The 23,601-nt window shown below is 50.5% G+C and overlaps 1 protein-coding gene across 2 annotated transcripts in view; it reads left to right on the top strand.

Moving 5' to 3' along the window:
* PRMT8 (protein arginine methyltransferase 8) overlaps window positions 1-23,601 on the top strand; it is an 84,274-nt gene that overhangs the window by 9,996 nt on the left and 50,677 nt on the right. Inside the window, exon 1 of one of the 2 annotated variants that reach the window (XM_057702222.1) lies at window positions 17,077-17,124. The exons of the other annotated variant lie outside the window; for it this stretch is intronic. Within the exon in view, the coding sequence (XP_057558205.1) occupies window positions 17,077-17,124 (48 nt within the window). Of the gene's footprint in view, window positions 1-17,076; window positions 17,125-23,601 lie in introns of those variants that run through there. 2 annotated transcript variants of the gene reach the window in all.

The following is a 23,601-nucleotide window of genomic DNA, read 5'->3' as shown; positions in this document are numbered from 1 at the left end:
TCCAGGAGCTGGTGACTCAACGTGGTGGCGGGAGTGTGTTGTACGTGGGGCACAAGATTCCAGGGTGGGAATCTTGTCGACATGCATCTGAGGGTCAGGGTCAGGAAGGTTAGCAGCCCTGGCTTTGCAGCTGATGTACGACCTTTGGTACTTGACTCCGGTGCCGTTTTCCTCAGGTGGGGGCTGGGTGGCCATTCTCTTTGGCTCTAAGCGCTCTCACACTCTCTCTCGGATGTTCTGATGAGTCCCAGACTTGGCACGGTATGTCTGGCTGCTCCCAGGTCACCTCCACTCAGGTGCCTCACAGGGATCTCAGCCTCATCAGGGCCCCTCCGAGTGTCACCTCTTCCCACCCCTCTGTCCCCTTCCTGCTGGTCCTCATCTTGCCAAGAGTGAAGTCACCCAAGACACCGGCTCCTCTTCCCTGTCTCCATGGTGATTCTGGTGATTCTGCTTTTGTTGGCTTGTCCTTTGCCCTGAATCTGTCCTCCTGTTTGGGGTCCCACTTTGGCTGTCCAGGGCATGTCCCCCATCTCTTGCCTGGGTCTCTGCATCACCTCCTGGATGCACCTCCCCACCCCCACAGCCACCCTGGCATTGGTCTGTCCTCACAGCAGCACGAACCCACCTTCTGAAATGGTGACCTGACTGTGCTTCTCCCTGCCTCAAATGCCTTCAATGGCTTTTCCATTATCATCGGAGAAGGACCCACTTCCTTGCCTTGGCTTAGATGGCTCTGCAAGCTCACGTTCCCAAGGGCTGTTCTCTGACGTGCTTCCCTGCCTTCATCACCTCCTACTCTTCCTTCAGGTCTCAGCTTAGATGTCACCTCTTCCAGGAAGCCTTCCCTGACTCCACCCCCTCATCTAACTCAGGCTTAGCTCTCCCCCGATGTGATCCTACAGTACCTGTGCATTCTCTCTCATGACTTGTATCACTCTGCACTCATTGGCTGACTTCCTCATCTACAAGTCCACCATAAACTCTGTAAGGGCAGGGGCTCTATCTGTGCTATTCACCATCAAATCCCAGCACCTAGCACAGTGCCTGGTACCTATTAGAGGTTAAAAACCTTTTGTTCTATGAATCATCATGGCGACATGTACCTTTCCTGCACGGCAAGGGTTCTATGGATGCTGGTGTTTAAATCATTATTTATTGCTTCCTTCCTTCTACTTTGGTTGAGACTGTCAGTCAAACAGCATCCCCTAAAAAGGAAGTCTCCAAGGTCAGAGCTATCCTCCCCTAACCCAAAGCAAGGCTACAGGTAAGCTGCCCCAGACAGATGTTCACTGCTGAGCGACAAACGCAGGACTGCAGAGGGAATGGTGACCATCAGCGCAAACTGGGTAAGAAGAGATTGTCAGATAAACACCCTCCTGAACAGGCAAGCCTTAAGTCTCAGAAAGGGTGGAAGTGGGTGTTCAGGGCTATGCCTGGGCCGTGGGAATTCCCCGCACGTCTGTGATGGGAAGAGGAGGCAGAGAGACCTTGGAGGCCCCCCTGAAAAACCTCACTTGAGGCAGGGGAGATTGGGGGTTTGTATCAGACAATATATATTTTTTCCCACTAAGCCTGATGCTTCATCACTGGCTGATGTGAGCAGGAGCCGTGGTTGGGGGGAGAGGAGGAGGCAGATGTGCCCAGACAAGGCATCTGAACAGCCCTGAGGCTTGGGCTTCTGGCCACAGGCCTGTGGGGCCACAGGCTTGCGGGGCCCCAGGCTCCTGCTCTGGGGCCAGCACCCTGCAGGGGGATGCGACCTCTGACCCAGCTTCTGCTGAGCCTCCTTTACTCACAGTTGTCTTAGGCTGGCGCTGTCATTCACTCTCCTATTTATGAAGTTAAAAATAAGATGCTCCGTATTCCAGGAGAGAAAGAAAACCAAACCAGTGGCTTGCGCTGCCGGTACAGCAGGGCCCTGGGACTCTGTCCAGAAGGCCAGCTCTGGTAGCTTTTCCTGGAGGTGTCACTGAAGCTTGGCCAAGCCTGTGCCCACCTCCCTTTCTTCTTCCAGCTCTGCTTCAGCATCAGAGACCAGAGCTCTCAGCCCCACCCCCGCCTCTGGAGGGTACTGCACACGCCCTAGTCAAGGCAGCCGGGCTCCATCCTGAGCACCAAGGGTCGTGGCCTCGGTCTCTCTGGTTTATTCACTCTGGTTCCTTGGGCCCTCGGTGGATACCAGGTAGCATGGGAAGAGCCTAGAAGCCCGAGGCAGAACCTGTGGTCCTGACTCTTTTGCCACCTGCTCTCTGACTCTCAGTCACACATGTGAAAGATGCCCGAGTTGGTCCTCATCTATCCCACCTGATAGGGCGCCCCTGAACTAGATGGAGACCAGGGCGCAAGGACCGTTGGAAAGTGGGGGAGGCTATGTGTGAGTCTTAAACGTTGCTGTGATTCCCCTGCTGCCTCAGGTGCCTCCCAGGGCAACTTTGTGCCCGTTTCCCCTTATTGAGTTGTCAGCGGAGATGGAGACAGCTCATCACCATCCTCCCCTTCCAGCCATGCCCACGTGTGCTAAACTTGTGCTGTTGAACACGCGAGATGCTTTCCCCTCTGGGTGGCAAATGACACAGAAAGTGGAGGTTTTGGGGGAAAGCAAAAAGATGCTGTCAGTCTGGGCTTGGCGGGGAGCTGACCTCTTCTAGGGTCCCAACTTGAAAAAAGGACCGAAGGAGAGGTGCCTGGCAGGCAGGTGTTTATCTGGGGAGAATGAACCTTGTTCTGGAAACCTCAGCCTCCACTTCTGCTTTCCACCTGCTGACTCAGTCTCCCCCCTTCCCCAGGCTGGGGCTTCTGTGCTGCTGAGAGCAATGTCTCTTTCTTTTTCAGGCAGGAGAGATGCAAAGGACTCGCAGTTCAGGTGGTGGGGGAGGCAGCCCCAGCCTCTTGGCTCCGGGCTCTGTGGGCCTGCATCTTGGAGAGAATCCAGTCTTGGGCCGCTGCTCCTTTAACCCCCGCTTTAACCAGACATGTGCTGTGTCATGGGTCTAACCTGTCCCGAACGAGTACAGGGTAGAGGAAAAGATAGGGAAGGTTTGCGTTTCAAATCTGTTAGCGCCACACGTCTTTGTCTTCCCCAGGGTGCACTGCTGGACCATTATTTCTAAAGTGCTGAGACCTGGCATGTCTCCCAGGATCCAGGCTGAGCCACGATGTATTTCTTTGGTACCACGGCTGGTGCCAGCCACCGAGCACCATGCCGGGGGCCTGGAGCAGGGGTGATGCTACGGCCATCCCTGCAATCACCCCCCTCTGACATCTTTCCACCGGCCTTAGAGGCCCCCTTGTTACCGACCGCAATGGCATCTAATCTCACTTGAGGAACCAGTGGCACCAGATGCTGTTGGTGTTTTGTTTTTCCCGATTCCCTCTCCTCTTTGGGTTCCTGTGTCCTCCTTCCCACCTCTCCCCTGCCTCTGATTGTTCTCTCTCCAGCCCTCCATGGATCCTTCTTCCTTCCACCCTTCCTTAGTGATGCTGACCCTGGCTTCCCGTCTCTGGATGACCTCATCCTCCTCCACGTTGTGACGTCCAGACCTGTACTCCTGGCTAGATTTCTCTTCCTCAGTGTTCGGCAGGCACTTCTAGTCCAACATGACCCAAACCAAGCTCCCTCCCTTTCCTCCAAGCTCGTGCATCTGCTCCTGCCCCATGTGTCCGCCTCCATGAAGGGATCTGCCATCCCCCTCTCACTCAGGCCAGGAGTCAGGAGTCGTACCAGGTGCCTCCCTACGCTCACCTCTCTGACCCAAATCCCGGAGAGTTTGTAAGAGAATCCTGCCACGTCTACTTTCTTCACGTGGTTTACTTGCCTCTCTCCTTCTCCTTATCCAGCGCCTCAGACCAGACCCTCATTGTCCTTTGTCTGGACCACTGCAGACAGGAGCCTGGCTTCTGCCTCTGCCTTTGCCAGGCCATCCGCTTCATGGCAGCACGATGCCTGTACTCCAGGAGGCCTCAGTGGATGCCGGGTGAATGAATGCATGAGTTATGGGTAGAGATGCTTGCTCAGAGGAGCAAGGGCGGGTGTTCGTTCTGCAGCTGCTGGGCGTTGTGAGTTAACGTCAGGGTCACCGTTCTCCATCTCATCTGGCCTTGGTGGAGTTGCTTGGGTATGAAAGACGTTTAGGTTGGAGCTCATGGGGTTCAGGAGACCTGGGTGATAGTCCAGACCCTGCAGCTTGCTTACTATGGGACAGGTCTTTTCTGAGCTGTCTTTGACCCGGAGAGCACAGCAAAATCAAAATCAGGGAGTTTGAGGTTCTTGGTTGCTCTGCATTTACCAAGCAGCCTTATCCTTTGGAAGGAAGAAGGGCGAAGATTATGACAGGGAGTGAACCTGGAGAGGGGCTGAATCGGTAAGGAGGTGCCCTGGTGGTTCCTTATGGGAAGCATAGTTCAATCCGCCCAGCATCTCCCCCCACTCCCAGAAAGTGCTAACGGGAGGCTTCCAGGCCCTCCTTCTTCCTCTTGCCCTCCTGACAAAATGGGCTTGGTCTTGGGGGTTCCAGAAGCCTCTCTACAGAGCTCTGATTCCTCACCCAGTTAGGGCAAGTGCCTGTTGAACAGTTTCTTTATGTTTCGGCATGAGTGGGGATTTTGTATTCAGGTTGAGAGGCTGGCTGAGTGACTCCTGGTGAGTTCCTTGGACGCTTTGGGCTGGTTAATAACATATTACCTAAAGCCAGGGGACAGCACCAGTGAGTTACTGAGGTGCCCTTCAGGCGTCCAGTGCTAACTCTGCTCTTCCTGTTGCTGTGTTCAGTGAATGAATTGTGCTCGTGATGGGTTACATACCATCTTCTCTCTCCATGGTAATCTCCCTGTCACAGCATCTACATCTCACTGTGTCTGGACCTTTTTGGAAAGCTGGCCACTTGCCTTTTGCACGTCACTTTCCTCTCAGTGTCAGGGAAGTGTGTGGTACCCAGCATGTGAGTAAAGAGAGCACCACCAGCCACCAGTGGGAAATGTTTAATAGCAATGGTTTTAATTCAGTGCATTGCCTCAGCAGAACCATTCCCTACAGTGTATTATTTTGCAGTACTTCATCCAGTCCAATTTTAGATAATGAATAATCACAATCATATCAGATTGTGATTTCATCCAAGGGGCCTAGTGTGACTTAGCACATCTGGGAATCCTTTTCTAAGCCCCAAATCCTGAAGGACAAGGAGAAGCCGGGCAGAGAAACAGGCAGGAATGATAGATCCTGTCGTTTGGAGAGGGAGGCTCCGAGGAGAGGTACATTGTCAAGGTCAGAGAGTTGGCTTCAGGACCAAAGCCAGGCTCTGAGCCCTGACTGTCCCATGTGTCAGGGTGCTGTGTCTATTTTCCAGTCTCGGCTAAACCCATCCTGTCTGTTTTGCTTCCTGCAAGGTGGTCTCTTGTCCCCCACAGAAAGCCAAAGAGCTCACTTTCCTTCGAGGTAGGTACCTGGATGGCTCAGTGCCAGAGCCCTGGCTAGTCTGGAATCAGAACCCTCCAGCTCACCTTGCTGGGAATGCCAGGGACCAGATTGGTATTGGGGTGTGGCTGGTATTTCCGGCCACAGGGTGTGGTTTGGAGAGGAGCTTCTCACCCAGAGCCTTGGAGCGTTTCCGAGTCCCCAGCTCTTTCACTGGGGATCCCCAGTGTAGTTGGATTAGGGGTCACCCTGCCCTGGGGGAGGGGTGTACATGGAATGATGTGCCAGTCAGTGTGCTGGTGTCTTACATCTGTCCCTCTAATGTGCTCTCCATCTTCCTCCACCCTGCCCTCTGCCCTAGAAAGCTGAACTGTGGGGACTGGAGCAACAGGCTCCCCGCCCTCCAGCTCCTCCAGGCTGCTGGCTGGTGGGGTTCTGTGGTGGGAGGTGGAGTGGGGGTGGCGCCGACAGGAGCATCAGCAGGTCAGAGAGAGGGGTGAGGTCAGAGCAGCTATTCCTCCAGCTCCTTGCCTTAGGGTCACTGTTGACTCTCCCCCTAAACCGAGGCTTTCAGGTAACCTCTGAAGCAGCCCTCACCACCTCTGGGCTCCAGTAACGTCTCTCTTCTTGAGCCCTGACACGTAGAGGTCACTGTGGGGTCCTCTTACCAGCACCGGGGCTTCCACTAAGCTGCTCTTACAAACAGAAGTACTTGATGCCGTTCACCAAGCACTTAGGCGGCCCCAAACATCTTCCCAAGCTCTTTCCATAGATAATCTAATTTAATTCTTAAATAATCTTGAGAGTAGATACTAATAATATCCCCCGTTTACAAGTGAGGGAACTGAGACTCAGAAAGATGCAATGAATGTCCCAGAGTCGCAGAGCGAGGAAGTGGCAGATGCTGTTTCCAAACACGAGCAGCCACGTCCCAGGACCCAAGCTCCCATTGGTTACCCGTGGGATCCCTGGACCAGCCTTGGCCGCATCATCTGGGAACTTGGGAGAAAGGCAAATTTTTAACCCCAGCCCAGAGGGACTGAATCAGAGACTTGGTGGCGGGGGGCCCGCAGTCCCCTCTCCAGGAGTGGGATGGGCACTCGGGTTTGAGGACCACTGCTTTGCACCGACCCGGGTACCTCAGCCCCCGTCCCTTTCCCCGAGCCTTGCGTGGCTGGGCTGGCCTGGCTGGCTCCTTCTCTCACCTGCTCTGGGGACAGGATGCCTTCAGCACCCGGTACGGCCCTGGGCTCTGGCAGGTTCTATTTTCTGTGTTTGGTGACTGTGATTAGCCAGAAGCCCAGGTTCTCCTCACAGCTGGCTTCTTGGGGCTGTGCTTCTATTTTTCTGGGCTTGTCTTTCATGGGTCTTCTCCTTCCTCTGGGCCTCAGCCCCCCAGGTGTGAACACAATGCTGATAAGTAACAAGTGGACACGGCCCAAACCTCCCTGCAGAGGTGTTTCATTTGGGCTTGTGGTTCCCACTCCCCGGCCGCGCCCTCCCCACTCCCTCCACTGGTCCACGCCGCCCACGTGGTCTCCGCAGACATGCCTGCTTGATCCATGGTCTCGAATCTAGTGCCCCCTCTTTCTGCGGGTGGGAATCCAAGGCCAGAGAGGGTAAAGGTTGGTCAAGGATGCCCAGCAAGGCAGGGGCAAAGCCAGGGCTGGGAAAAGAGCTCCCGGGTCCCAGTGTGGTCTCTGCTTATCGTGTAGTCCTTGCTACATAAAGGAGGGCCCCTGCCAGTTTGTTGGAGATGGGGTCCAGGGTGGGGTGATTCACAAGAGGGACAGGTGTTTGTATGCAATGGGGAAAATCACCAGGTTCTTAAGAGGCTCCAGAATGCTACATGGCGCGACCTAAGAAGGGTGACTTTGACTTTGCTGGGAGAATGTTTGGGGCAAGGCTGTCATTCTTGGCCTCCTGCCCCTCAGGGTCTTGGCCTTGGAGCAGAACTGCCTCTCCTGAGTCTGACTTCATGTTCCACCAATTTTTAATTCTATGACCTTGAACGAGTGACTTACTGTCTCTGAGCCTTGTTTTCCTTATCTATGAAGTGGGAATCATATGTTCTTTCTTCGAGAGATTGGTGAAAAGATCCAATGAAGTCACAGTGAAGATGCACTCGACATGGGGCCAGGTTGTCGTGATGGGGGCTGCCCAGGAGCGTGGGGGGCCCACCTGCTCTGGAAGAGTCCAGAAAAGCATCCTGGTCCACATGCTGAAGTCAGGCCCACGGAGAGCTGAGACGGTGTGTGGGCCCCGGTCACCTGGGAAGATGCCCAGGCTCAGCGTGGAAGCCCTGAATTGTGATGTCAGGGACCTGGGGGAAGCCAGTTAGACTCCTTGAACATCAGTCTCCTCTGCAGGGCTGTTTGTCCATCCATCCATCTGTGCATCAGTCAGTCGTTCCTTCCACAAGCGTTTCCCAAGGACTTGCTATGTGCCGGCGCCGGGCCTGCATTCTAGAGTCCTGGGGATGCAGACAAGGGTAAGAAACAGATGTGGCTTTGAGGAGCTTGTGCTTCCATAGGGGGTTGGGCAGGATTCCAGCCCCTGTGCTGTATTGTGAAGACAGTAGGAGCAGGGCCGAGGGAACCCCTGCAGAAGGGAGCTGTTGGGGACAAAGGACAAGACTTGTAATTTAACATGAAACCTCACCATTTACTAAAAACTGCAATGCAGGAAGAAGAGAGGCACAGGCGTGACTCCTGAAGGCTGCATGCTCCAATCCCCCCATTTCTCAGCACATCAGGCTTCCTTTATATGGAGATGAAACCTAACCGCTCCTCTGAGAGTTGCCTTGTGGTTGCACAGGAGCTGGAATTCCAGGACCCTCGGGAGGGAAGGGAAATCCCATGAAACCTACTAAGAGATCGGGGACCCTCTGATTAGCAACCTCAAAGGCCATCCTTAGGAAGGAGCCTGGCAAAGCCCTGAGGGCCCGTCGTTCCCTTGGGATTTACCTTTCACGGGTAGATTCTATGCCCTGTGACTGATTTCTTCAGGAGGGCATTGACTTGAGGGGGGAAGGGGATGCCAGTGGATTTGCTGTAGGGAGCGACGTGTGAGCCTCCTTGAAGGCTCACTGGCAAGACCAGGTGTGGGCGTGGGCAGGGAGCCGGCAGCAAAGAGGGAGGAGCTGGCAATTCCAGGCAGAGAGACAGCAGGTACCAAGGCCAGGAGGGGTGGGCACACTGCATTAGGGGGACACAGAGAGGGGCAATGGGAGGGCAGGGAACCTGGGGAGCTGGCAGGGCTCAGATCCTGGTGGAGAGTGGGGGACGGTTAAGCCTGGCTAATGCATTTGGACTTTGTAAGGACCCTGGTAGCTCTGGCTTACACGGTGGCCTCAGGGACAAAGCCACCCATCCTCCTGGGCTCTGCAGTGCTCGGCCTCCTTCTGAGAGAAAGCAGCGCAGAGCAGGCCGCTCCTGCGGGGAGCATCTTAGAGGCAGCACAGAGTGGGAACAGCGTCAAGCGTGGACAGATGGGACGACGCCCCTTTGTCGTGTGCCCTTGGGAATCTCTGGGCTGCAGATGCCTGGTGTGGGACCGAAGGTGGGCAAGGCTGCTCTGTCACTGCACTGGGAAGCACCCTTTTCTTTGCCTACCTCCCCCAGACCCCTTCTTAAGGGAATCATTCATTCATTCCTTCATTTGCTCATTCATTCACCCCTTCGACAAATGTTTCTTGATCACCCACTCAGTGTCAGGCGCAGTTAGAGCCTGATGCCGCCTGAGTGTGTAGGGCTTTCATTTTAGAAGGAAGACAGATGTAAACACATATATGAAGTAGTGTCGGGTGCTCGTAAGAGTTCTGAAGAGAAATAAAGCAGGTAAGGGAATGGAACGTAACAGAGGCGAGAGTGTCTGCAGATAGGGTGGTTCTTCGGGGAGGCCACTTGGCAGAGGTGACCTTGAATAGGGACCTGAACGAGGCGACAGAGTGAGCCATTCAATATACAGGGAACAGCTGGTGCCGGGTGCCTCCGTGGGGACAGGTTTTGGGGGTGTTCAAGGAGCGGAATGAAGGCTGGGGTGACAGAGACCGGAGAGCAGGAGGGGTTGGAGAGGCTGTAGGGTCTTGTAGGTGCGTAGAGGGTGCAGGTGTTTGGGGATGAAAGTTTAGAACCCCAGAACGTGGCGGGGGTGGGTGGCAACTGCACCCTAGCCTCCCCAATTCTTTGTCTCCCCAGCACGTGCCCGTCGCCTCTCCCAGGTAAGACCTTTTCCAGGCCCCACAGGTGTGCCCTGGGAAGATGGCCTCTCGGGCTTGTCTCCATCCTCTTTGCCATGATTATTTCAACGTACCTCTCTTCCTCTGCTCGGGAGTGAAGGGCCCTGGTGAGTGAGTCCACACTAAGGTGTGCGTTTGGTTTGACAAGCAAACACTTAATGAGTTGTATTTACCACCTCTCCCAGCCAAGTCTCTGATTCAGGAATTGTGAAAGGGATAGGAAAGATAAAATGGGAAATGCCGCATCTATATTTCATGGCTTTAAATCCAAGGATTGCTTATTTTAATGGTTTTCAAGCCACCAAAATAATCGGATTTGTCTATTTCGCCTTGTGATTCTATCAGTGTTTCTCCTCCAGTATTTTTCATTGTGGTCAAATACGCATAATATAAAACTTACTATCGAAATCATTTTTAAGTGTACAGCTCAATTGTATTACATACATTCATATTGTTGTGCGACCATCACCACCCTCTCTCTCCAGAACTCTTTTCATCTTGCAAATCTGAAATGCTATGCCCATTAAACTCTAACTCCCATTGTCCCCTCTCCCCAGCCTCTGGCAACTTTCACATCTATGGATATGACTAATCTAAGAATCTCATAGGGGGATCCTACGGTATTTGTCTTTTTGCGACTGGCTTATTTCACTTAGTATAACGTCCTCTAAGTTCATCCATGTTGTAGCAGGTGTCAGAATTTCCCTGCTTTTTAAGGCTGAGTGATATTGCATTGTATGCAGAGACTGCATTTTGCTTGTCCATTCGTCCATTGATAGACCCTTGGGTTGCTTCCACATTTTAGCAGCTGTGAAGACCGCTTCTATGAACATGTGCACAAGTATCTCTTCGGGACCCCACTTTCACTTATTCTGGGTGTGTACCTAGAAGTGGAATTACTGGATCATATGGTAGTTCTGTTTTTAATTTTTTGAGGAAGTGTCATACTGTTTCCATGGTGGCTGCACCATTTTACACTTTCAACAACAGCGCAAAAGGTTTTCAACTTCTCCACATCCTTGCCAACATTTATTTTTTGTTTTTTGGTGTTTTTTTTTTTTAATTATTAGCCATCCTAATGGGTGTGAGGTGGTACCTCTTTGTAGTTTCAATTTGCATTTCCCTAATGATTGGTTCTATCCGTTTTTGCCTCATGTATTTTGCATCACTTTAATTAGATGAATAAACATTTGAAATTGTTATGTCCTCTTGATGAAGTGAGCATCTTATCATGATGAAGAGATCCTTGTTTTCCTGATATTATTTGCTCTGGAATCTGCTTTCTCTGATACTCCTGTAGCTACTCCAGCTTTCCTTTTATTCGCATTAACATAGTACATTGTTTTCCATCCTTTTTAAAAAATTTTTAATGTTAAAAGTAAGTTTCAAACAGGGTGACATATGGTTGTTTTGAAAATCTAATACAATAACCTCTATTTTTTTCAATTATTTAAAAAATAATTTTATTTATTTATTTTTTGGCTGCCTTGGGTCTTCGTTGCTGCTCGTGGGTTTTCTCTAGTTGCAGTGAGTGGGGGCTACTCTTTATTGCGGTGCATGGGCTTCTCATTGTGGTGGCTCCTCTGGTTGTGGAGCACAGGCTTCAGTAGTTGCTGCACGCAGGCTCAATAGTTGTGGCTTGCAAGCTCTAGAGCACAGTTTCAGTAGTTGTGGCGCACTCTCTTATTTGCTTCGCGGCATGTGGGATCTTCCTGGACCAGGAAGATCTTAACCACTGTGCAACCAGGGAAGCCCTTGGCTGGCTTATTATCTAAAACTTTTTGTGCTTTTACAAAGTGGCTGCCTAGAGTTTGCAGTAACTATATTGAATTCTCTCTTCAAGCAATATTGTAGTACGTCACATGTACTATGAGAAACTTACAACAGTATACTTCCAGTCCTTCCCTTCTTGCCTTTGTGCTATTGCTATCACACATTTTATTCCTGCCTGTGTTATAAATCCTACAAGATATTCTTTTAATTTACAAAGTCAATAATCATTTAAAGAGATTTAAATCATAAAGAAAAGGTCTTTTATGGTTTTTCGTAAAAGTTACCTTGTCCAGAGCACTTCATTCTTGGTGTGGGTCCAGATTTCCATCTGGTATCATTTTCCTTCTGCCGAAGGATGCCCTTTAACATTTCTTATAATGTATACCTGTGGGTAATGAAAACTTTCAACTTTGTATGTCCCTGAAAATCTAAAAATTTTGAAAATGCCTTTATTTTCTAAAGATATTTTCACTGGGTATAAAATTCCAAGTTGAGAGATTTTTTTTTTCCTTCCTGTATTTTAAAGGTGGTTCTGCTCTGTCTCCCCGTGTTGTTTCTTATAAGAAGTTGGCTGTCATTCTTATACATTCCTCTGTATGTAATATATCTTCATCCCTCCTCTGGATGCTTTTTTTAAAAAATAAATTTATTTTATTTTATTTATTTATTGGCTGTGTTGGGTCTTCGTTGCTGCACATGGGCTTTCTCAAGTTGTGGCGAGTGGGGGCTACTCTTTGATGTGTTGCATGGGCTCCTCATTGCTGTGGCTTCTCTTGTTGTGGAGCATGGACTCTAGGCACATGGGCTTCAGTAGTTGCAGCACATGGGCTCAGTAGTTGTGGCTCACAGGCTCTAAAGTGCAGGCTCAATAGTTGTGGCACACAGCCTTAGTTGCTCCACAGCATGTGGGATCTTCCTGGAGCAGGGATCGAACTCATGTCCCCTGCATTGGTAGGCGGATTCTTAACCACTGTGCCCCCTAGGAAACCCTGGATGCTTTTAAGATTTTCTATTTATCACTGCTTTAAGCAATTTGCTTTTGATATAGTTTGGTGTGTTTTTTTCCCTCTAATTTCTTTTCCTCAGGGTTTGTTGGGCTTTTTGGATCTATAAGTTTATGGTTTTTGTCAATTTGGAAAATTTCAGCCACCATTTCAATATTTCCTTAAGTATTTTTCTGTTTCCCCTTCTTTTGGGTACCACAGTCACATGTGTACTGTCACTTGAAGACCTTCCACACCTCACTGATGCTCTATTTAGCTTTTTTTCAGTTTTTTTCTCTCTCTGTTTTATTTTGGGTAGTTTTTATTGCATGTGTCAACCTTTTCTTCTGTGACATGCAATCTGCTATTAATCTAATCCAGTGTATTTTTTATCACATATATTTTTTATCTCTAGATGTTCAGTTTTAGTCATTTTTCTACCTTCCATGTCTCCACTTCACACACCTAATCTTTCCTCTAGTTTCTTGGACATATGAAATACAGTTACAATGATAACTTTAAAGATTTTTGTCTACTAATTTCATCATCTTTGTCCTTTCTAGGTTGATCTGGAGTGATTCATTTTTCTCCTCATTATAGGTAGTATTTTCCCTATATAATACTACCTATAGTATCTTTGGCAAGCCTGGTAATTTTTGACTGAATGCTAGACGTTGTGGAATCCACACTTTGTTGGGAGCTGGATATTTTTTGGATATTTTGTATTTCTAATCTTTGTTCTGGGGTGCAGTTAATTACTTGGAGAGTTTAACCTTTTCAGGTCTTGCTTTTAAGCTTTGTTTGGGATAATCAGAGCAGTCTTTATTTTTCTTATTTTATTTTCTTGCAAAATGAGAAGTATTTAATTAAGTTACATAATGACATCTCTAAAGAGCATATGGAACATGGAAGACTCAAAATAAAATTAAACCCATCAATACAGTAACCATTGAAGAGACAGTTACATTTTTTTTTCTCTTTTTTTAAATTTTTTTGGGGGTACACCAAGTTCAATCATCTGTTTTTATACACATATCCCCGTATTCCCTCCCTTCCTTGACTCCCCCCACAGTTACATTTTAAAGCCTGTATTATTAATCTGTCAGTCTATCACCCTATCATAGGATCAATAAGCATTAAAATTAGACTTCAGAGGTCAATTTCTTCAACTCCCACAAACACCTTTCTTTTCTGGGAAATATCATTCAGAGCAGTCTTTAACCTAGGGCTAATTTTCCACCATTGAGAGGGAAAAAAACTCTTCTGAATATTCATGAATTATGAGGTTTTCCACCCTGGCTTGGGAGGACAAGAACCATTCCTGGCCCTGTGTGAGTACTATAAAGTCATCCCTTTACCTTGTCCTTAGTTATTTCCTGGTCTCAGGTAGTTTCTTCACATGTGTAATTTAGTCAGTCTCCGCTAAAGGCTTGAAGGACACTCTCTCCAGATCTCCAAAGTCTCCTCTCTGTAGAGCCTTCTACCCTCCAACACTCTGCCTTGCTGTCCTGATTCCTACCTCTGTCTCTTCCTCCAAGGGAGATGCCTCACTCTGCCTGGGTTCCTGCTCCCTACAGCCCAGCTCAGATATACCAGGCAATAAGCTGAGCCATCATAGGGTTTGCCTTGTTTGTTTTTCATCTTTCAGGGATACAGTTTTTCATTTCCTGATGTTCAATGTCTTGAAAACTGTTATTTCATGTGTATTGTACAGTTTTTAAACTGATCATGGGAATTGCCTGGGAGTGCTTTGAAAAATCCAAATTCCCGGGATCTGCCATTGGCTAATTTAAGGCCACTTTTGGAATAGATCTGGATATTCCTGAGTGGCTGACATTTTTCCCTTTCTAGCCGGAACATCAGTATTTTCAGTACTCACATTGGAATCTCTGATTAAAGGAGTTAGTCACTTCTGCTAAGAATCTGGGTGGAAAGATACTTATTTGGAGCAAATGGGTTTCCTAGAACTGGATGGAAAGTGTCTGGAGGAGCCCTTGGAAACCAGATGAGAATCTGGATTAAGCTGACGTGGCTTTGACCTTGGCCAACAACTTGTGGTTTTCTTTGTGACATGACTTCGTAGCTCATTTTTCTCTAGCCATTGGCTTATTGGACAGATAATGGGGCCAGAGACTCTGTGAGGGGCCAGCTCCTGGGTCCTGACAAGCCCTGCTGTGAGGGCTAAATCAGCCAGTCAGATTCTCTGAAACTCAGCACCACTCCCTGCAATTCTGGCCTTGCAACACTTCGGTGTGAAGAGATTGTTGGAAAAGCGTCTACAAATACACTTGAATCTGTACTTGAAGTCACTTGTAGCCTATATGGATGGAATTATGGGGGTTAGTAAATGCATTCTGTATTTGCAAGATATTTCCTTCTCCTAGAAATCCCAGGAGATAAGACACTTCTTGGTAAAGACATTTGGAGCACTACTGAACCCTCCGAAGAGTGTTGAGTGTTATGCGGATCCGATGATTATTCTTCTCAGTTTTGTCTTCCTTCCTGCTACCTCCCTGCCCTCTCAAGGGGGAGAAAAAGGTCTCTGATTGCATGGTGGGAAGGAGCCTTGCATAATATATTTATGAAGGGCAACACTGACCCAGCTGAAGCGTAAGGATACTGTAATCAACACATCTTTATGGCGCCCCAGTGCTGTGCCAAGTATTAAGGGGGAAACAGTGACACCTTAGATCTGCTTACTGGCCTGAAGGAATTTATTTCTTGGTTAGAAGCAACACCTACTCTTGTGAGAAAGTTTGCATGAGACCGTCTGCCAATAAAACAGGACAGACCGTAACCAGTAGCTCTGGATGAGCAGATGCCATAGGAATCCAGAATAGGAGCAGGAGAGACCAGGAGTCCCAGGCTGGAGACAGTGACTGAGTTTCCATGATGGGCAATGCTCCTGAAGACAGCAGTTGTATAATTCTCAGAAAGCTCCAGGGAAGAGGGGCAGATCAGAGCTCAGGGAGTGAACAGTGTGGAGGGTGAGGACCAGGGTCAGGCAGGCAGAGGGAACAGAGCGCTGAGGGCAGCCAAAGCCACTGTGTCCAGTGCCAGAGAAGGGCCCAGGGAGCATCCCCAAATAGCACCACGGCATAGAGTTAGGTGGCCAGAGATGGAAGTCTTGTACTACTCTACCACACCTTAGAATTTCCTCTGAATATTTATACACACAGCATCTTCCGTCATCACCGAAACCCGTGAAAGAAGCCGGACACATAATTATTGCCGTTGACAGAGGAGGAAACTAAAGGTCAGAAAGGTTAAATGGATTTTGCATCATAACCTGAATAGGGAGAGAACCAAGACCAGAACCCACAGGTGCCCTGTGTGTATGACCTCTGACTGACACCCCCTGTCCCCATAGTGACCAAGGCCAAGCGTAGAGTCACCTGCCCAAGTCAGGTCCCACAGGGATGATGTGACCCACACCTGGGATGAAGGCTTAGTTCAACTCGGTGGGATGAAGGTTGGGGAGGAGATTGGCTGTACCTTTCTGCACACCTGTCTGTAATGGAAGCAGAGAGGTGCTTGGTGATGTCCTTCAAGTCAAAGGAGAGAGAGGCCCCTGTTGGTTTGGGGAGGGGAGAGGGAGGGAGGGGAGGGGCCACATGGCAAGTCTGCTTTGTGAGCCCATTAAGGAGGAAGAGCCAGGAGCCAAGAGTCCAATTACCCTGACATCTCTCGCAGCCAAAATATCTGAGTATGTAAGAAGAGGATTTAATACGTGGAGGCTTGGGAGAAAAGTGACTAATAGCTGGAAAACAGCCCCAGTTTATTTAAAAAATAGGTCAGGCGCAACAACTCCAATGGATTCCTTCCCAGCAGTTCCAGATCTGGGAGATGGAGCGGGTGCTGTGTGGCTGCAACGCCACCCTGACATGAAGCAGGCATGGCTGTTTTGCCACAAACAGACAGCCAGGGGCTGCTGGGAAGCACCGGGACACCATGCATGGCTGCTGAGGGCCGCCCCTGGAGTTGAGCTGCATTGTGACCTTGGCCATGACAGCAAGCTAGGGACCGGCCCTGGTCACCCAGCCTGCAGGTGGCAGAGCTGTCACCCCATCCCGGTCCTTTTGCTGTGAGAGCCAAGGTGCTTCCTGTAACCTGGCTGTCTCTCCTTCAGGTGACCTTGGCCCAGCTTTGGCATTGTCTGGGAATTGCAGTAGCACCAAGGCAGAGCCAGGCTGGCCTCTGAGGGCAGCAGCAGGGGGTCACAGAGGAATGGAGAAGGCAGGCAGCTGTCCCGAACCCTGCCTGGACCAGGGCTTCACAGGCAGCCCCAGGGGAGCTTGTTAAAGCGCAGGCTGGCAGTGCTCACCCTCACGGGATTGGATTCTCTTGGTCTGGGGTGGGGCCTGACCCCCTCCCCAAGGTGACTGACACAGATTGTAATAGAGAAACACTGTCCTCAGTCAAAGTCCCCAGATGGCTTCCCTCAGAATGTTAATTTCTAGAGATGTTTATAGCTCTCTCAGGGAAAAAGGATGCCACAGCTATTACATTGGTAGCACTAGACACCCTCGTTCCCTCCTGGAGATTCATGATTCATTTTAGCAAATTAAAGGCTTAAAAGGATTGCAATTAAGAAATCTCTTTATATTTTGTAGTATATACATATATCACATCATTACATTGTACGCCTTCAACTTACACAACGATATATGGCAATTTTATCTCAAGAAGGCAGAAAAAGAAAAGAAATCTCTCTAGCTTTTTTTGCCCAAACTCACTTGACCACAGAACCCCTTGTTCCAGGAGGGTCTGTTCTGTGGGAAACAATGTGGAAAAATACAACATCCAGACAAGCAGTTCTCAGTCTCCAGATGCAGCAGAATCACGTGGTGGGGGCTTCTTGGGATGGATTGCCGGGTCCACCCCAGAGATGCCGATGCTGACGCTGATGCTGATTCAGTGTTTCCAGTGAGGCCTGGGAACATGCATTTCTTACACGCCCCCAGGTGATGCTGATGCTAGCGATCTGGTCCAGGGACCACCCACGGAGAGCCACAAGCACGAGGCCCCTCTGCGAGCCCTGGGGAGAGAGGGAGGGTGGGACCTGAGACGGGAGGGTGGCAGGACCCGGGGGAAAGGGATTCCAGGGAGCACAGCCTTGGAAGCGGCTTGAGTCTGAAGTAACAAAAAGCATGTGAGGGTGGGCCCTGCCGAGATGCCAGAGTTAGAGTCAGGGACACCGTAAAACAGAGGTGCCAGTTCGTGACGGCAGCTGACACGCTGTGACTTGCATCCATGTCTGGCCTCGCCCCGGGGAGCTCTAGAGGGTGTCTGTGCCTTTAAAAAGCCAGCTCTGGGGGTGGGGGGTGGGTGCATGAGGGTGACAGCTGACAAACAAACAAGCCCGGAGGGCCATGCACAGGGAGACCACAGCGGTGCCTAGAACGCTCTCCCCACCCCAGGGTCGTGCAGGCTTCTGACGCCCGGGTGAGGAGCACTGAGCTCGGTCTTGGCAGCTGCTCCAGCGCCACGCTTCCTTCTGAGGAGGCTGGCTGCAATATTGCTTTGCTCAACCCTCCTCTTTCAGCCCAGGTGATAGGAAACATGGGTGCAGGAGAGTGGGTAGGAGGGTAGAACCACGGTCATCTCTGGCCAAAGGCAGGCATGAAAGCTGTGTACCTGTGGTAAGGTCGTGGGGACAAGAGAGTCCCAGGTGCCTGACACAGCCACGCCTGCCTTGCTGCTGCCCGACACCCACCCTTAGAATGATCCCTCTTCAGCTGAGCTCTGGTCCCCACCTAGAGGCAGACAGATGGTGCTAGAAGATCTAGCTCTGGGTCACTACCAACTACATAGACCACAGTCAAGATGGCAGTCTTGTGAGTAAACACAGAGGGAGAAAAGGGTGATGAGGGTGATCGCAGGCTGGGTGGGGAACAGATGAAGGCAGCTGGGAAGGAAGATGCAGTGAGACCCAGGCCAGGAGCCCACCTCTCCCACACCCTCCTCTGCTCCCCCTGCGGCGCCCCCTCCCCCTGCAGGCCCCTTTAGGTCCCTTCACGGGGCTTCAGCTGGGCAGGCCGCTGCTGAGGACAGACTCAGGTTAGAAAAAGCTCTCTTGACGTTTGGAGACAGAGCAGAATTTGGCTCCTCCAGTGGCGCCTTTTGTTCTCAGGAAAATTATTTGTACAGCTTGGGCTGGTGCCAGCGACAGCCATTTATAACCCAATGGGCTTGGAGTGGCTGCAGCTGCCTGGTGCAGAGAGCGCTGGCTCCTCCCTGCCCCCTGCCGCCTGCCTTCCCTCGGATCTCCCTCACTCCTCTCCCTCCTCAAAGCCTCTCCCTCCTCTTTCCACCCCCCGCCCCATTTTCTTAGAGGTTCCAGTTCTAGATTTGCCCAAGTGACCCTAGACATATCCCCTTCCTCACATGGACCTCAGAATCTCCTACAAACTGGAGCCTGCTGTCCGTGGCCTTTGGAACTCAGTCACCTTGGCAAGACGCCTACCTGTGCCAGCCTCTACTGGGGTGTTGTCCTCTGTTTCTACCCTGCTTTGACCCTCTTTCTCCCCTTCCAGGGCTGGGTTTCTTGCCTGGGCCGGCCTTGCCACCCACTGCTGAGCACAGGGCCTGGCTCCCAGAAGAAGCTGTCAAGCTTGGTGGGACTGGACTGGCCCAACCACAGTACTAGGGTCAAGAGCATGGCTTTGCTGTCAGACAGATAATGAATGGTTCACATCTTGACTCGTTGCTAGCTTTGGGCTTAGGAATTGATTGAATTTTTTGAGCTTCTGTTTCCTCGCCTGTAAATTTCAGTACCTCACTGAGTTATTATGAGGCTTTTATGAGACGATATTTGAAGTGTTTAACACAGTGCTTGCCACACTGGGCCCTCAGTCACTGTTAGGGATCATCACCGTCACCATCACCATTACCATCGCCACCATCATCATCACTACCACCGTCATCACCACCGTCATCATCACCATCATCACCACCACCATCACCACCACCATCACCACCATCACCACCACCATCACCACCACCATCACCATCACCATCGCCATCACCATCATCAACATCACCACCACCAGCACCACCATCATCACCACCACCACCATCACCACCACCATCACCACCATCATCACCACCATCACCACCATCATCACCACCATCATCACCACCATCACCACCACCACCACCAGCACCACCACCAGCACCAGCATCATCATCACCACCATCACCACCACCACCATCACCACCATCATCACCACCATCACATTCATCATCACCATCACCATCATCGCCATCATCATCACCACCACCATCATCATCATCTACCTTCATTTTCAGGTGGAAGTGGGGTTAGGTAAAGAATTTTGTCCCTGGATTCCCAGCCTTGCCCTTGGAAATCCCAACCACCCTTCAAGGACCAGCTAGACTTCTGCAGCGAGCTTTCCTCCAGTCTCCAGCTTTGGTGTTTCCAGAGCACTTTATCTTATCTCAGCATCAGGGAGCCTGGGCCTTTTTGCTGCAGTGGGATGGGGTGGACCAGGGAGATCGCAGGTGATATACTGGGGAGAAACACTGTGCTAAGATGCCCTGGGAAAGGCCAGGCCTGGGGGCGGGTCAGTATCTGAAGAGTCCTGATTAGCAGTTGGCACTAAGAATAGAAGACAAAGTCACAAATCCTATCAGTGGAAGGTGACCCTGAGCGGACCGGGGAGCAGGCAGCAGTGGGAGATTTTCCACAAGAGTAGTGCCCTGAGCCCTGGGGAGGAGGAGGGAGGGCAGGGCTGGCCAGGCCAAGGCTGGAGACAACCATATGGAAATGGTTACCAGAACCAGACAAAGAGTCTCAGAGGGCCCCGTGGAAGGGACCTTGGACTCAGAGTTGAATGGAGCTCAGGGATGCAGGAGGCCCCTGTGACCTTGACCGTGCAAGAGCTAGTTCAGCTGGGACTTTCTCTCTCCTTAATGTATTTAAATGGAGTCAGGATGGGGGTCAGCTTCACGCACAGAGCCTCCTCCAGCTTTAGAGGGGACCGCACACCTTCCTGGACACAGCGTCCTCTGGATGCATGAGGCTGGCTTTGTTTTGGTGCTCTTGTCTGGTCACTGGAGTACACATCCTCAGAGGAGGGGCAGGCACAGAACTGGAGGCATGGGGACACGTCCTCCCAAACCCCTCCCCCGGGATCCCCTGGTGCCTCCAAGGTCCTCAGAGGAGGATGCTTCCTGCTTCTTTCCCTGCATCCTCTCCCCTTCCCCCTCCCCTGGGAGTTTCCCCCAAGTGAACCCCTCAGTTCCCCCCTGCAGACAGTTTCCAAATCTGGAGAGCTAGCCTCAGATTTCCATCCGAGGTCTGGGGTCACATTTCCAGTATTTCTACTTTTATAGAAGTAGTACTTGTTAGTGGCATACATTTAAATATATATAAAACCCAAGGTGGGACTTCCCTGGTGGCACAGTGGTTAAGAATCCACCTGCCAATGCAGGGGACACGGGTTCCAGTCCTGGTTCTGGGAAGATTCCACATGTCTCAGAGCACCTAAGCCTGTGCACCACAACTACTGAGCTTGCGCTCTAGAGCCCTCGAGCCACAACTGCTGAGCCCACATGCTGCAACTACTGAAGCCCATGCACCTAGAGCCCATGCTCTGCAACAAGAGAAGCCACCATAATGAGAAGCCTGCACACCTCAAGAAAGAGTAGCCCCTGCTCGTCACAAATAGAGGAAGCCCATGGGCAGCAATGAAGACCCAATGCAGCCAAAAAATAAATAAATAAATAAATAAATAAATAAATAAATAAATAAATAAACAAATTTAAAAAAAATGCAATGGAGGAAAGAATGAACTGTTCACAGCCCAATGCACCATGACAATTGCCTCCGATCCCTGTGCCTTTCCCTCCTCAGTCACAGGCATGAAGAGGTTTTAATTCTAAAAATGCGATCACACTGTCTACTCGTCTCCCACTGGTTCTCCTCAGCCCACGGTTTGTCACCATCACGTTTCTGTTATTAAACACTCTTCCGCAGGATTTGAAATGGCTGTGCAGCCTCCAGTGCGGACGCACCGTAGTTCGTACAATCAGTTCTGCTTCAGGGATCCCCCAGACTGACTCTGTTTTCTGCCATGATGAGTAGAGTCGTCACGAAACTCTTACAGCCACGTGCTCATGATTCAGCCCTGATTCTTTCCTCAGGATAAATTCCCCGAAATGGAATGGCTGGGTTAAAGGATTTGTGCTTTTTAGTGCATTTTATCAAACTAATTTCCCCAAAGGTTTCACTAAAAGTATATATAGGCACCTATTTTTCTGCAACCATTGCAAATGCAGTTTCAGTCTTTTTGGAGGGGGGAGGTTTGAGCTTATTTGGTATTTAAAAGTTATAACTTTTTTTGTGTTCATTTGAAGTTACCCAGATTCTAGAGAGGTTAAATATTTTTGCAGTATGTTAATTTGCCATTAGTGTTTATCCTCGTGTGAATTCACTGTAAGATCCTCTGTCCGATATTAAATTGGAGATATTCCTCTCGTTCTGGCTGGTTTGTGAGGGTTCTCTCCATATTAAAGCTATTAGTCCTTGTCTGCCATGTATGTTAGAGATGTGCTTCTCAACTTACCATTGACCTTTCAGCTGTGTTTATGGTATTTACCGGCTGGGACAGCATCACTGCCTGCCTGCCAGACATCTTTCCTTATATGATGCAATGACATGTCCAACTTCTCATAGCCAAATCGAAGTTCATTATTTTCCTGTGCCCCACCCGGCTCTTCCTGCTGACTCGCTTATTTCTAATGTCACCACCACTTTCCTAGTCACCCAGGCTTGAAATGTTGAAGTCATCTCTGATTCCAGCGTCCCTCTTCTCCTCTCTTTTCCATCAGTTGCCAAATCCTGTGGATTCTATTTCTGTGATTTCTCTGGCAGGCAGCCCCTCTGACACCACAGTGGCTCAGCATCTCATTATCTCTTGACTGGACCTTGGAACCAGTCTCAGAGGCTCCTACCTTGCCTCCCCACCCCCAGGCCTCCTCTCCTCCTTCCCCCTTGCCCCTCCTGCAGGCCGTCAGCACATCAATTTTCCTCAAGTAGAGCTCAAACCTGGAACTCCCTGGTTACAAACTGCCAACAGCTCCCCGTTGTCTTGTATTTAATTACAACCTCTTAGCCGGGCTGTGATTCCTTCCAGCCGAATCTCCCACTATCCAGGCCAAGTTCCCCAAACAAGCTCACTGCTTTTCCACCCTTTTCCTGTTTCTGAAGCCATGCCCTCCCAGAACTCCCTCCCCCCTTCACCACCCACCAAAATCCGCGGAGAAAGCTCTCAGCGATCCCAGGCCTCTCTGACTCTTTCATTGAAGTGACTTCTCTCCCCTTTGAACCCCCAGAGCAATGTGCTTGAGCTTTTTCTGTAAAACAAATCTTTCTCCATCATCCAGTGGAGCCTCGGGGGTCTCCCGCTCCCACTAGAAAGAGTCCTTTGAGGGTACGGTTCCCGCATGTCTGTTTCTTACACAGGACCACACAGCGCTCGCGGCTGCCGATGTTCGGTGGGTGTTTGTGGCATGAAAAGCACCAACTTGGGTGGTGATGCCCACGGATCACACTCCACTGCTGTTCCCCACCCCAGGCTCAGCCTCCTGGGTCAGGGCACCCTGCTAGCCAATGGGCAGAGCACAAGTCTCCTCTGCAGGAGGCCGAGCTGTGCTGATAGCCTCCAGCACCAGGGCCTGGGTCACAGTCACTTTTTGTCCCCATGACCTGTTGTTATTGAGGTGAATGGCCCCCGAATCCATCCATCCTTTGCCTCGTGATGCAATGTGTGATGTGTGATGTGTGGTGCATGGTGGGGACTTTGTAAGTTGGTGTCAGTGAAAGAATCTCAGGGGGCCCCATGGGGCCCTTGGGCTCAGAGTTGAATGGAGCTCAGGGGTGCAGGAGGCCCCTGTGACCTTGACCGTGCAAGAGCCTGGTCCAGCTGGGACTTTCTCTCTCCTTAATGTATTTAAATGGAGTCAAGATTGGGGTCAGCTTCACGCACAGGGCCTCCTCCAGCTTTAGAGGTGACTCTGCAGCCAGCACGGGAGTGTGCAATTGACACAGTCTATTTTTAGCCTCCTGGAGACCGTGACCAACATCCCAAGCGGAGGGTGGGCACACCTGCTGCATTCTAATGAGGCAGCCCATTGCCTCTGCTGCCAGACAGCCCGGGATCGCACCG

The sequence above is a fragment of the Hippopotamus amphibius genome, chromosome 12 (genome assembly GCF_030028045.1).
Source record: "Hippopotamus amphibius kiboko isolate mHipAmp2 chromosome 12, mHipAmp2.hap2, whole genome shotgun sequence".
NCBI lineage: Eukaryota > Metazoa > Chordata > Mammalia > Artiodactyla > Hippopotamidae > Hippopotamus > Hippopotamus amphibius.
This window is presented reverse-complemented; position numbering and strand designations above follow the sequence as displayed.